The following is a 15,117-nucleotide window of genomic DNA, read 5'->3' as shown; positions in this document are numbered from 1 at the left end:
AATGTAGTCACATTTTTAACATCCTGGTCTTGTTAATGGTAGCCATATATTTTTGGAGAATGTACACTATTCTCTGAATTTTGAGTAGATTAGTTGTTATTAAGGATTAAGAGACAGCTAAGCAGAAAGACATTTACATGTTGATAAAGGCTTGCGATGTCTGTTAATCACATTTATCTTTCTCACCTACCTCTTGTACTGTCTGTCAGACTGACAATATCTAGCCAATGCTCATAATTCCTGCAACTTTTCATTCTGTACCCATTTGGTCTATTAAGACTGGAGCACATTAGCTTAATCGAAGCAGAACCCTGGGACTGACCTTGGTGTCAGATGTCTCTTCTTTTCAACTCTCCAGATGTACCCATTCTTAGAGACTGCCTGTAAGAAGCGTTGTTTGTTGGATGCTGTAATACAGCAAATATTTTCCATAAGGCTAAATGTTTTTATGCTGTCGATAATAAATGTCCTGTGTTGAGTAGATTTATTAATAGTGTATTTTTGTATTGTAGGAAAAATCAGTGGGAGCCGTTGTTGACCAGTTGAAGGTTCTTGGTCAAGCCTTACAGATTGTGGATGTGAGACCTGTAATAGGAGAGCATGGATGGCAACGAGACATATACCGCCTGCAAGCAGTGGCCTCAGGGTGGGATGTGAAGGAAGGCCTGTTGCGTGCCTGGGGTATGGCACTCACTTCTAATTATCTGCATGAGATCAACACAGGTAAGATGAATTAAGGCTAGACATGAGAATGTCAAAATTCATACTTCAGAAATCAGTTTGTTTCATTTGGCTATTAACAGAAGTGTTCAGGGTGTCAATTATTAGAACTAATTTTACTAAAATAAAGCATATGTGCAGGCTTTTGTAAATCTGGTCTAGCAAGTAGCGTTGAAACACATTTTTGAGAGTTTAACTACCGCCTGATGGCACATGGGTATATGTAACATGATTTGGAGTATCTGTATGGATCAGAATTAATTACTGATCAAGTAGGATTGCTTTTAAAGTTGGAGTTGTGTTTATATATTTTTAATTATCTCATTGGGGAATGTATACATCATGGAGGCAGCCTTGTTAGACAGTAGAGCAAATGTTTTGCTATCTTGGGTTGTATTGATAGAAGCTCTTGGCTTGTAAAATCTGTACTTAACTGCCCTGTTAATCTTCTAGCATGCTTGACATTTTGGGCTGGTTATTCTGAACAACCTATTAACTGAATGAAGGTGCTCCTCATTTCAACGTAGATATTTAACAGCAGTTGAGGCTCTATTGAGAGGATCATTCCTGGAATATATGCACATCCTAACAGGGGGGATGCCTTCTGACCATTCTTGTCGGGCTATAGGCTACAAGGTGGTTGATAAGATTTGATTGTCAGTTTAAGGGTACATATCCTTTTACCTGCAACCCTCAGGCAATTTATCTGCCAGCCTTAGTCTAAATATGAGAAGTTTCCTAAAACGGGCCCAAGCTTTCCAGGCTGTGTAATATGTGGAAGAGTAGACCATCTACACAGTGAATTGTCTGACACACTGAGTCAACCTGCTACTCACTTGATCATGAAATTCATCCTAGTGAATTATTTTAAAAGGTCCTTCTGACAAATTCTTGACTTTTATTCAAGGGTTTTCTAAATCCACTCTCTCCTTTCACTAGAGGTAGCCTTTCTCTAAATCCATAATTTGAATGATGGGCCATTATATTGTTCAGTGATACTCCGTAGCAGTCAGACAGATGTATTTGAATACTCTAACCCTGGGGCCAGTTTTGATTGTTTTCTGTGGGAACTTCTCGTTATTTTGTTGAAATAGAATGCAACTTACCCCTTCACATGATTAGAAGGCAGACATTACACCAAATCATAAAAATCTGTTTTTAATTCTAATTAGTCTTTCTGGGGCTTTCTTGAAAATGTATCTCACCATGATTATGATCAGGTTTTAGCCACTTCATTATACTTCTGTCCTGACAACAGCTGTCAGCCCCCCCCAACTTAAGGGTCACTGTGGCCTAAAAACATTTTAGATTATGTAGTCATTTTACTGGATGGCTGTGGTGGTTCCCAGGATGATTGAGCACGGGTATTTTTTATTTTCATTAGCTTTTCCTCGAGAGTAGGAGGTGCCAGCTCTTTCATGGTGCAGTAAATGATGCAGTGATGATGCCATTGGGGCTGTAAAACACCCAAACTAGTGCCCTGACACTACTACCCAGTTCAGTTTTTTTCCTGTGCCCTTTGATGTGGAACTGCTTCTTGGTCTGGTGCTTGGTCTGAGGCTCGGTAGGGATTGTGAGGGTCAGATGTCGATCACTGACCCTCATAACATTTGTTTGTGATTCCTAGGCCCGAAGCTGAACAATAGGTTATGTGAGTCTTGAGTCTTGTCTTGGGCCCTGAGACTATTAATGGTAGGGATGGTAAGCTCTTCATGACCAAGGTGCATGATGATCATCAAACTTGACTCTGTTCTAAGTCCCCTTCATCACCCTCCTTTGGGTTTTCCAGGGAGAAAATTGCAGACACAAGAAAAAGAATCACAGCAATGCCTCTCAAAACATCAGCCTTCCTCGAAGTGTAAGTCTCTGACATGTTCTCTGTCACCTGCGGAGTCGTCTTCCAAACCAGAGCTGATCTTTTCTGTAAGGAGACACCGCTGGTGCTTACGTCTTTTCTGGGACCTCTTCCCAGAATCTAAATAGATTTGGGGGTGCTTCTCCACGCTGTCTTGGGCCTTTCCAGAGTTCTCAGCTCCGGATGCAGATCCTTCCTTTTTGAATGCCATGTTTGAGATATTCAGGTATTCAGCAGTCACGTCTGAGGTCACACTTGCTCCTCATCGAACCTATCAAGGCTCTGTTTGATTTGTAAATGTAAATGTAAAATGTAAATTAGCACTTGTATAGCGCACTACTCACCCGTTAGGGTCTCAAGGCGCTGTACTCATACCGCTGTGGAACCCCTCCTGGCTTTTCCCTGTGAGGCGCCCACTCCTGAGCACCCCCAGGGTGAAGCCAGGCATCCAAGCGCTGTTGGGGCCGTTGTGGAGATTAAGCAAGCTATTGCCCAGAGTTGCAGAGTGGGACCCATGAATTAGATTAGGCACGAGGTGAGAATTATCTGGTCAAGGGGAATTGAGCCCAAGACCTGCCGAAGCGGGACTTGAACCCTGGTCTTGAGCCAGATCTCTGCCTCAGGGTCTGCCGCTCTAACCATTGAGCCACACTTCTCCACTTTCAAGGTGGTGGCCTTGTCCAGCTTTCGTTCACAATGTTCATCACCCACCCCTGATGCCCAAAGTGGTGCTAATGCAGCATCCCACCTGGATCATCACCTTGGCTTTTTGATTGACATGGTACCTACATCACTACAAATGTACCATTGTTTCCACAATTGGCACACCCCTGGCACACAGATAGTCCCTTGTAAAAGGTACCATTGGTACCAAGGGCCCTGTGACCAGGGAAGGTCTCTGAGGGAATGCAGCATGTGTTGTGCCACCCTAAGGGACCCCTCACCTCATAAACGCACACTGCCATTGCAGATTGTGTGTGCTGCTGGAGAGAAAAATGCAAAGTCGACATGGCATCCCCCTCAGGATGCCTTGCACACACAACACTGCCTGTGGCATAGGTAGGTCACCCCTCTAGCAGGGCTTACAGCCCTACGCAGGGTGCAGTATACCACAGGTGAGGGCATAGCTGCATGAGCAATATGCCCCTACAGTGTTTAAGTCCATTCTTCGACATTGTAAGCACAGTGCGGCCATATTAAGTATATGGTCTGGGAGTTTGTCAAAAACGAACTTCACAGCTCCATAATGGCTATACTGAATACTGGGAAGTTTGGTATCAAACGTCTCAGAATAAGAAACCCACACTGATGCCAGTGTTGGATTCATTACAAAATGCACCAAGAGGGCATCTTAGAAGATGCCTCCTGTATTTTACCCGATCCTTCAGTGCAGGACTGACTGACTGTACCAGCCTGCCACTGAGACGAGTTTCTGCCCCCCTGGAGTTGAGAGCCTTTTTGTTTTCGGAGGACATAAACAAAGCCTGTGCTGGGTGGAGGTGCTTCTCACCTCCCCTTGCAGGAACTGTAACACCTGTCAGTGAGCCTCAAAGGCCCATGCCTTTTGTTACAGCACCCCAAGGCATACCAGCTAGTGGACATGCCGCCCCTCCGGCCACTGCCCCCACTTTTGGTGGCAAGGCTGGAGGAGATAATGAGAAAAACAAGGAGGAGTCACCCACCAGTCAGGGCAGCGCCAAAGCTGACGTGACCCCTGCCTTTAGAAATCCTCCGTCTTGAGTTTGGAGGATTCCCCCAATAGGGTTAGGGATGTGCCTCCCTCCCCTCAGGGAGGAGGCACAAAGAGGGTGTATCCACCCTTCCAGGACAGTAGCCATTGGCTATTGCCCTCCTGACCTAAAAATACCCCCTAAGTTCAGTATTTAGGGGCGACCCAGAACCCAGGAAATCGGATTCCTGCAACCTGAAACAAGGAGGACTGCTGACCTGAAAGCCCTGCAGAGACGACAGAGATGACTACTGCTTTGGCCCCAGCCCTACCGACCTGTCTCCATACTCAAAGAACCTGCACAGCGACGCATCCGACAGGGACCAGCAACCTCTGAAGCCTCAGAGGACTGCCCTGAAACCCGAAGGACAAAGAAACTCCTGTGAACAGCGGCACTGTTAACCCACAGCAACATTTTTGCAACAAAGAAGCAACTTTTAAAGAATTCACTCTTTCCGTCGGAAGGGTGAGACTTCACCCTCTGCACCCGACATACTGCACCAGGTCGCCCATGTGCCGCTGAGGGTGTGTTTTGTGTGCTTACTTGTGTTCACCCCCCCCCCCCCCCCCCCCCAGTGCTCTACGAAATCTCCCTGGTCTGCCCTCCGAGGACACGGGTACTTACCTGCTGGCAGACTGGAACCGGAGCAGCCCTATTCTCCATAGGCGCCTATGTGCTTTGGGCACCTCTTTGACCTCTGCAGCTGACCGGCCCTGTGCTGCTGGTGTGGTAACTTTGTGGTTTCCTTGAACCCCCAATGGTGGTCTGCCTATGCCCAGGAACTTGAACTTGTAAGTGCCTTACTTACCTGACAAACTAACCATTACTTTCCTCCCCCAGGAACTGTTGATTTTTGCACTGTGTCCACTTTTAAAATAGCTTATTGCCATTTTAACTAAAACTGTGTATGTTACTGCTCTAAGTCAAAGTTCCTAACTTAACTCTGTGGAGTACCTTGCATTTTATGTATTTACTTCAAATCTTGAATCTTGTGGTTCTAAAAATAAATTAAGAAACTATATTTTTTCAATATAAAAACTATTGGCCTGGAGTAAGTCTTTGAGTGTGTGATCCTCATTTATTGCCTGTGTGTGTACAACAGATGCTTAACACTACCCTCTGATAAGCCTACTGCTCGACCACACTTCCACAAAATAGAGCATTAGTATTATCTAATTTTGCCACTATCTTACCTCTAAGGGGAACCTTGTACTCTGTGCACACTATCTCTTACTTTGAGATACTATATACAGAGCCAGCTTCCTACAGTACCTAATTTGATGGACCTGTACTTTGTTGGAACTTATCTATTTGCAAAAATAAAAAAACTGATGCTGCCCTGGAACAAATTCAAGCCAGAAAGGCAGCTGCTTGCACTCTGTATCTTGCGCATCATCAACCACAATGAAACTACAGGCAGCGTTATTGCTTCAGAGACTTGACAGCGGCTTCTTCTTTCGGCAGAGCAACCCTATCAGCCACAGACTCCGCAGCACAAAAACCTACTTGACGGTGACAGAGTTAGGGGCTGTGGATCCCTCCCTCTTCTCCCCCTGCAGCCCTCTTATTCTCCCCCTCAAGAAAGCAGTCTACATATCTCCCCCACTATCATTCAGAGCCTGTGGTCAGGCAGTGTACGCCTTCCTGCCAGGCTGGAAGGTCATTACTTCAGACTAGCAGAGAGAGGTTACGTTCTTTCCTTCTTTCAAACCTCACTGTTGATGCAACTAGACCTTCCTTTCTCACTCCAGACCACCTTGCTGTCCTTGAGAAAAAGGTGGCAGTACTCCTGCAGAAAGAAGCAGTGGAATTAGTGACTGAGCAGATAAAAGACCAAGGACAGCTGTCTGCATCCATTCCTGGACCCTAGGGCGTTGGACTTCTTCCTCTGGAAAAGTTTAGGATGCTGATCCTAGCCCATGTGTTACAGAATATTGAAATTTGGAGACTGGATAGTGTCACTAAACCTGCAAGATGCATATTTCCACATCTGTCTTGGGATCGCATTGGGAAGTATTTGCGCTTTGTATTGGGTTCTATGCATTACCAGTTTGCAGTACTCTCCTTTGGCTTAACATCTGTGCCTCAAATGTCCACCAACATAATGGCAGTGGTTGCAGCCCATCTTAGATAGTGGATACCAGTGGATGACAATTTTTCCTTACCTGAAAGACTGTCTGAATAAAGCTGTGTTGCCATAGGTATGGTATTTCACCAATCTGTAAGAGACATGTAGTTGAAGATTCCTTACCCTAGAATTTCCCCAAGGTGTCGGTCTGGATCCGGAGATCTGTCTTGAGCAGTATCCTGCACACCTTTAGGTGGCTTCAATCGTCTCCGCGTCCATCGTCGTTCGTGCTGGATGTAAGGTCAAGGGTCCTCTTTTAGGAGCCACTCCAGCGTTCTGATGTCAGTTATTTTGTTTTCCTGCCAGCCAGCGCCAATCCGAAGAGAGCTACCGCTCAGTCATTTTTTTTTTTCTGATGATTTTTTGAGTTGGTAACTCCTGGTGCAAGTCGAGGTCCCAGGAGCTTTTGCAGAGTCCTACCCCATCATCATAGTTTTCGTCCCACTCCAAGTCCTCTGGATGATCGGGTAAGTTGAGGCACAAGAAGAAGTCAAAAGCAAAGTTCTCCAGCTTCACCTTGGGAGGTAGTGGGAGCAGCGTCTTTCTAGGTCTTTATCTGCAGAGCCTGTGTCCGGACAGACGCCTCCTCATGATTCCGGGACCGGACCAACCCCTGCCCAGTTAAGGGAGTTTTATGAGGCCATGCAACTGATTGCTAGCAAAGAGAGGGACTGTGCCTTCCATGTCCTTCTCAAGGAGAAGCTTTCCCCAGAGCTTGGTCTAGCACAGACCCCAAGAGCCAGCTGAATGGCCGTCTGTTCTCAGCACAGGAACACAACAGCTGAAGAAGCCTGCTAGAGGACGTTGGTAGCACGAAGTCTTCAAGTCTCTACCACCTCCGCTGTGCAGCACCAGTGGTGAAAAACAGACACATAGAGTTGCACCCAAGTTCGCTGAACTCTGGAGTTCGGTCGGAAACTTGCTGGGACCCTGAGAATGTGAGTTACTGGCTCAGGAAGGATTGGCCTTTGACCACAACAATGAGGAACTGGTAATCCAGTGGCAACTGGACTTTGCCAGAACAGAGAGGACTTTGGAGGATGTCGACCTTGGAACCAGGACCCCCTTGCCATCTTCGTGGACTGAGGCATCCTTTGAGGAAGACCCCCTATCGACTTTGTCACAACCATAGTATCCTTTGAGCATATTCAACACCCTTCAACCCTCTCATTCAGACCACTGCATAAGAATCCATTGCAACACAGATAAAGTGACGGAAACTGCTGAAGATCTGCTTCTTTTGTGGCGATAACTGTTCTTGATGATCTTGCTGGTCTCCCTGACTAGCTTCCTGCCTGAGTTGGTCTCCCCAAGTACTTCTAACCGACTGCATTGTCACTTAAGTTTTTTTCTTGAAAAAGTTTGTGTCTGGTTCATTGACTTTACCAAGGTTTGTTTGTGGTTGCGTGAAATTGCTTTGATTTATTGTCTGTAAAATCTATATCTCCAGAACCCTCCAATGGATCTTTTTTGTGTTAGTGTTTACATTTTATGTAAGCCTTGCTGCTCAGTGCCACTGCTACCCAGGGTTGATGTGAGGGTTTGAGACAAAAAACCTACTGGACCTAAAAAGAGTTGCGAAGTCTATTACACAGCTAAGTCACACAAGCACACCATTATAATAAACCCCATTTCCTCACAGGCTGCATCACATAAATGGAGATCAACAATATTTTTGGATGCTTCCATTATTCACTAGTGAGGCCTCTGCTTTAGTCACCCAGCGTGATTTTTTTTTTTTTTAACTGATGGCTTTACTCATGTACCAGGATGGCACATCCTCAAGCTGGACCTTTATTATGGTGACTGTTGCACTGTGTTTTCATTTTTTCCCCTGTAACTTTAGGTAGACGTTATTTGGGCTTCCCCTTTGTCATCTTGATGTCTTGATAAAGTGCTGATGCTCTGGCCTCGTTTTTCTCATTCTGCTAGCTGAGGTACAATGATTTTCAAAGAAGCACAATTTTTCCTGTTTTTTCTGTCTTTGATGTGCCACTTATTTCCGCGTTTATTGATTTATGGTCTGCTTTATACTCATGTCCTTAAGACTGGCAACAGTTGTTTCAGATGCTTCAATCCAACACACACTCATGCTCTCCTACTGTACCTTCATTGTAGCATTCTCTACAGGACTGACTGTTCTGAACTAGAGGAGGTGGGAACATTAAAAGAGCACTAGAGGAATCCGGTTAGTGTTTTTTTCCAGTTGAACTTCTGTGCTGCTATTTTGGCTCTCCTGGAGTCTTTAGTCCTGCACCTACCCCTCGGGTGCGGCATTGTAGATGACTCTGAGCCTTTATCAACCACATGCAGCCACTCAACAAAACTTGGACTTCTAAATTTGACATGAAACAGCAATAGACTCTTCCTCTCACCTTGCCTTCCGGGATGTTTGTCATGCCGCCAAAAAAGTCTCTTTGGCTGTCCTAATTTTAGAGCCGCCTTTCATGCAAAGGAATTTTGTAAGCAGTTGCCATCAACGAATTCTTTTGCGTATCCTTGATCAACAATGTTGCTACTTAAATATGTTAAACGCATTTCCCGTTCAGCTCCTCTTCTTCCAAACCAGATTAATGGGTATAAGTCAACTGTTGTCTGGATTCTTGATATTCAGCATCCTACTGGGCTGTACGTGCAAATAATACATATTAATGTTATCCGTGGTCTATCGAGAATCTTGGTTACATGTTTATGTAGTTAGCATGTATAAATGTTCCTTTGTAACGGATCTGAGATGAAAAAATGGTACTTAGTCACTTAGTGATCTTTTGCGTAATGACTGTGGACTAAATATATTTACTGTCACATTGCTAGGGTATGGTTGTGTCAGGCCATGTTTTATTTTTTGTTTATGCAGGTGAAATAAAGAGCTCAGTGGATCAGATCTGTTCAAAACTGAAGGAGGATGGCATTCTAAGTTGTCATTTGGAAGCAGTGCCTGGTGATGATGTGGTTGACATACGGACGGACACAAATTCCTTAATTCAGCTATCCAGCAGGGTTCAGACATGGCCAGCAATGGAATACTTGGCTTTACTTTGGCAGTACAAACTGACTGTTGATATCATTGCTCATGTATGGAGTCAAAGGTAAGGCTCAAATTAATATTTACAGGTGCTTGCTCTGCCTCACTGGGCTTCAATGAATGAAGTAGCTAGGTTAGAAGGTGTTCTCCTAAGGCAAATCAACATCTTAAAACGTCAGCACAAGGAATAAATGTATGTTTTCTGACAGCTGAAATATATCTTCCAATTCAGTGTTTTGAGTTTTAGATGCCTTTTAGCTGATTTTCCCAGTTTCAGAACAATGCAGTTGTTTTTCAATTTTTTTTTATAATTCCTCATGGTTCAAGTATAAATGTTTCATTTCACTGCTGTAAGGAAATGCCTCCTTGGCATGGTTACCCCCTAACCTTTTGCCTTTCCTAATGCTAATTTATGATTTGAAAGTGTCCTGGGACCCTGCTAACCAGGCCCCAGCACTAGTGTTCTTTCCCAAAACTGTACCTTTGCTTCCACAATTGGCACACCCTGGCATCCAGGTAAGCCCCTTGTAACTGGTACCAAGGGCCCTGATGCCAGGGAAGGTCTCTAAGGGCTGCAGCATGTCTTCTGCCACCCTGGGGACCCCTCACTCAGCACATGCACACTGCCTCTCAGCTTGTGTGTGTTGGTGGGGAGAAAATGACTGAGTCGACATGGCACTCCCCTCAGGGTGCCATGCCAACCTCACACTGCCTGTGCCATAGGTAAGTCACCCCTCTAGCAGACCTTACAGCCCTAAGGCAGGGTGCACTATACCACAGGTGAGGGCATATGTGCATGAGCACTAAGCCCCTACAGTGTCTAAGCAAAACCTTAGACATTGTAAGTGCAGGGTAACCATAAGAGTATATGGTCTGGGAGTTTGTCAAACACAAACTCCACAGTTCCATAATGGCTACACTGAAAACTGGGAAGTTTCGTATCAAACTTCTGAGCACAATAAATGCACACTGATGCCAGTGTGCAATTTATTGTAACATACACCCAGAGGGCATCTTAGAGATGCCCCCTGAATACCTACCTGACTTCTAGTGTAGACTGACCAGTTTCTGACAGCCTGCCACACACCAGGCATGTTGCTGGTCACATGGGGAGAGTGCCTTTGTCACTCTGTGGCCAGGAACAAAGCCTGTACTGGGTGTAGGTGCTTCTCACCTCCCCCTGCAGGAACTGTAACACCTGGCGGTGAGCCTCAAAGAATCACCCCCTTTGTTACAGCACCGAGGGCACTCCAGCTTGTGGAGATGCCCGCCCCTCCGGCCACTGCCCCCACTTTTGGCAGCAAGGCTGGAGGAGATAATGAGAAAAACAAGGAGGAGTCACCCACCAGTCAGGACAGCCCCTAAGGTGCCCTGAGCTGAGGTGATCCCTGCATTGAGAAATCCTCCATCTTGAGTTTGGAGGATTCCGCCAATAGGAATAGGGATGTGCCCCCCACCCCCCTCCCCACAGGGAGGAGGCACAAAGAGGGTGTAGCCACCCTCAAGGACACTAGCCATTGGCTGCTGCCCTTCCAGACCTAAAGACACCCCTAAATTCAGTATTTAGGGGCTCCCCAGATCCCAGGAAATCAGATTCCTGCAACCTGAAGAAACAAGGACTGACTGGTGACCTACAAGCCTGCAGAGAAGGAGGAAGACGACAACTGCTTTGGCCCCAGCCCTACCGGCCTGTCTCCAACTTCGAAAACCTGCTCCAGTGACGCGTCCGACAGGGACCAGTGACCTCTCAAGCCTCAGAGGACTGCTCTAGACTAAAGGACCAAGAAACTTCTATGAACAGTGGCCCTGTTCAAAACCAGCTACTTCTTTGCAACAAAGAAGCAACTTACAAAGACTGCACGTTTCCCGCTGGAAGTGTGAGACTTAACACTCTGCACCCGACGCCCCCGGCTCGAGATACTGGGAACAAACACCTCAGGGAAGACTCCACGGTGACTGCGAGCCCATGAGTAACCAGAGACGACCCGTCTGAGCCCCCACAGCGACACCTGCAGAGAGAATCCAGAGGCTCCCTGTAAGGAAATGCCTCCTTGGCATGGTTACCCCCTGACTTTTTGCCTTTGCTGATGCCAAGTCATGATTTGAAAGTGTGCTGAGGCCTGCTAACCAGGCCCCAGCACCAGTGTTCTTTCCTTAAAACTGTACCTTTGTTTCCACAGTTGGCACACCCTGGCATCCAGGTAAGTCCCTTGTAACTGGTACCCCTGGTACCAAGGGCCCTGAAGCCAGGAAAGGTCTCTAAGGGCTGCAGCATGTCTTATGCCACCCTGGGGACCCCTCACTCAGCACAGACACACTGCTTGCCAGCTTGTGTGTGCTAGTGGGGATAAAATGACTAAGTCGACAAGGCACTCCCCTCAGGGTGCCATGCCAACCTCACACTGCCAATAGGCATAGATAAGTCACCCCTTTAGCAGGCCTTACAGCCCTAAGGCAGGGTGCACTATACCATAGGTGAGGGCATAGGTGCATGAGCACTATGCCCCTACAGTGTCTAAGCAAAACCTTAGACATTGTAAGTGCAGGGTAGCCATAAGAGTATATGGTCTGGGAGTCTGTCATACACGAACTCCACAGCACCATAATGGCTACACTGAAAACTGGGAAGTTTGGTATCAAACTTCTCAGAACCATAAATGCACACTGATGCCAGTGTACATTTTATTGTAACATGCACCCCAGAGGGCACCTTAGATGTGCCCCCTGAAACCTTAACCGACTACCAGTGTAGGCTGACTAGCTTTAGCGGCCTGCCACACACCTGACATGTTGCTGGCCACATGGGGAGAGTGCCTTTGTCACTCTGTGGCTAGTAACAAAGCCTGTACTGGGTGGAGGTGCTTCTCACCTCCCCCTATAGGAACTGTAACACCTGTCGGTGAGCCTTAAAGGCTCACCCCCTTTGTTACAGCCCCCCAGGGCACTCTAGCTAGTGGAGTTGCCCGCCCCCTCCGGCCACGGCCCCACTTTTGGCGGCAAGGCCAGAGGAGATAATGAAAAATACAAAGAGGAGTCACTGGCCAGTCAGGACAGCCCCTAAGGTGTCCTGAGCTGAGGTGACTCCGACTTTTAGAAATCCTCCATCTTGAAGATGGAGGATTCCCCCAATAGGATTAGGGATGTGCCCCCCTCCCCTCAGGGAGGAGGCACAAAGAGGGTGTAGCCACCCTCGGGGCTAGTAGCCATTGGCTAAGAACCCCCCAGACCTAAACACACCCCAAAATCGAGTATTTAGGGGGCTCCCAGAACTCAGCAAGATAGATTCCTGCAACCTAAGACGAAGGACTGCTGAACTGAAAACCTGCAGAGAAGACCTAGACGCCAACTGCTTTGGCCCCAGCTCTACCGGCCGGTCTCCCCACTTCTAAAGACACTGCTCCAGCGACGCGTTCCACAGGGTCCAGCGACCTCTGAAGCCTCAGAGGACTACCCTGCATCTAGAAGGACCAAGAACTCCAGAGGACAGAGGCTCTGTTCCACAAAGACTGCAACTTTGCAACAAAGAAGCAACTTTGAAACAACACACGTTTCCCGCCGGACGCGCAAGACTTTGCACTCTGCACCCGACGCCCCCGGCTTGATTTGTGGAGAACAAACACCACAGGGAGGACTCCCCGGCGACTACGAGACCGTGAGTAGCCAGAGTTGACCCCCCTGAGCCCCCACAGCGACGCCTGCAGAGGGAATGCCTGGTAAAGACACTGCACACGCAGCCCCCAGTACGTGCAGGAGCGACCCCCAGGTGGCCCTCTCCCTTGCCCAGGTGGTGGCTACCCCGAGGAGCCCCCCCCCCTGTGGCCCCCCCCCCCCCCCTGCCTGCCTGCCTGCATCGATGAAGAGACCCCTTGGTCTCCCATTGAAACCTATTGCGAACCCGACGCCTTTCTGGGGAATATACCTATGACTGAAATTTGTAAGGCAGCCACCTGGTCTACGCCTCATACATTCACAAAACATTACTGTGTAGATGTGTTAACAAAAACAACAAGCCACAGTAGGCCAGGCTGTATTAAGAACATTATTTCAAACAACTTCAACTCCTACAGGCTAAGCCACCGCTTTTTAGGGGAGGTTACTGCTTAGTAGTCTATGCACAGCATGTGTATCTGCAGCTACACATGCCACCGAACGGAAAATGTCACTTACCCAGTGTACATCTGTTCGTGGCATGAGACGCTGCAGATTCACATGCGCCGCTGTTAGTTGATTATGATTTGTAAATAAATATTATTTTAATACACATTATGTACATACACACCTACTCCATTGCATGGGCACATCTAGTAAGCTCTCAACTCCTACCTCACGCCATCTAGTGTTGGGCTCGGAGTGTTACAAGTTGTTTTTCTTCGAAGAAGTCTTTTTTCGAGTATCTGGATTGAGTGTCTCCTCCTCTCTGTGATAGTGCACATGGGCATCGACTCCTTTGTTCGATTGTTTTTTCTTTTCGCCGTCGGGTTTGGACATGTTCCCTCTTGCTCCGGGACTTCCGGTTCAGAAACTCTATATTAGCTCTAGCTTTTCTCATACCGTTGTTATGGTTTCGAACGCGGTTTCTTCTGCACTCAATCCGATAGTACCGTCGGGATCAAGGAAACACCCAATCAGGCGCTTGCTTGGGCCTTGGGCCTGTTCTGGCCTACAGCGTCATAGCCTGATGGAACGGACTCCATTCCGATTCTGTCCTCAGTGCCACACTAAATTTCCTTATACCGACCAGCACTTGGTCTGTAATCTCTGCCTCTTTTCGATTGAAGAAAACATTACGCGATTGACGTGCACGAAGACTGGAGATGGCATCCAAGCACACAGTCCAACACCCTCGAAGAGGAGCAAGCACAGATGTCAGTTTCGATCCTAGATTCCGAGTCCGAACAAGGCTCAGTCGACAACAGCAAGCCAATATCGGCGCAGTATGTGACTAGGCCTCCAACACCCACTTTTAAAAAATCAGGCAAGGCCTTGGTTGCGTCACTGCTGTCAAGCCATAGTCTTCGGATCCGAAAATAATACGTTACACTTCGGAGCCAAAAACATAATCCCATACAGAGGAAACAGGACGTTCGATGGCATCTGCTGCTGCAGATACACATGTTGTGCACAGTCCGCCATCTGGTGTTGGGTCGGAGTGTTACAAGTTGTTTTTCTTCGAAGAAGTCTTTCGAGTCACGAGACCGAGGGACTCCTCCTCTTTGCTTCCATTGCGCATGGGCGTCGGCTCCATCTTAGATTGTTTTTTTTCCGCCCTCGGGTTCGGACGTGTTCCTTTTCGCTCCGGGTTTCGGGACGGAAAGATAGTCAAAACTTCGAAAAATTACGTCGGTATTGTTTCGATCGGGATAGTTAGAATCGACACCGAATCGTGAAGAGCTCCGGTAGCCCTTCGGGGTAATTTCGATCCCCCGTCGGGGCCTGGTCGGCCCGACCGCGTGTAACATCGACACCGATGGAACAGACCCCGTTCCGATTCTGTCCTAAATGCCACAATAAATACCCATATACGGACCAACATTTGGTCTGTAACTTGTGCCTGTCGCCCGAGCACAAAGAAGAATCTTGTGAGGCCTGTCGTGCGTTCCGGTCCCGAAAAACGCTCCGTGACCGTCGAGCCAGAAGACTACAGATGGCGTCCACGCCG

The 15,117-nt window shown here is 47.4% G+C and overlaps 1 protein-coding gene across 1 annotated transcript in view; it reads left to right on the top strand.

Annotated features, from left to right (window-relative positions):
• MDN1 (midasin AAA ATPase 1) overlaps positions 1 to 15,117 on the top strand; it is a 1,740,009-nt gene that overhangs the window by 1,169,979 nt on the left and 554,913 nt on the right. The window contains exons 56-57 of the mRNA XM_069235499.1: positions 513 to 723; positions 9,291 to 9,522. Of these exons, the coding sequence (XP_069091600.1) occupies positions 513 to 723; positions 9,291 to 9,522 (443 nt within the window). The remainder of the gene's footprint in view (positions 1 to 512; positions 724 to 9,290; positions 9,523 to 15,117) is intronic.

Source organism: Pleurodeles waltl, chromosome 5 (genome assembly GCF_031143425.1).
Source record: "Pleurodeles waltl isolate 20211129_DDA chromosome 5, aPleWal1.hap1.20221129, whole genome shotgun sequence".
Lineage (NCBI taxonomy): Eukaryota > Metazoa > Chordata > Amphibia > Caudata > Salamandridae > Pleurodeles > Pleurodeles waltl.
The sequence above is the reverse complement of the archived record's forward strand: the minus strand, read 5'-3'. Positions and strand labels throughout refer to the sequence as shown.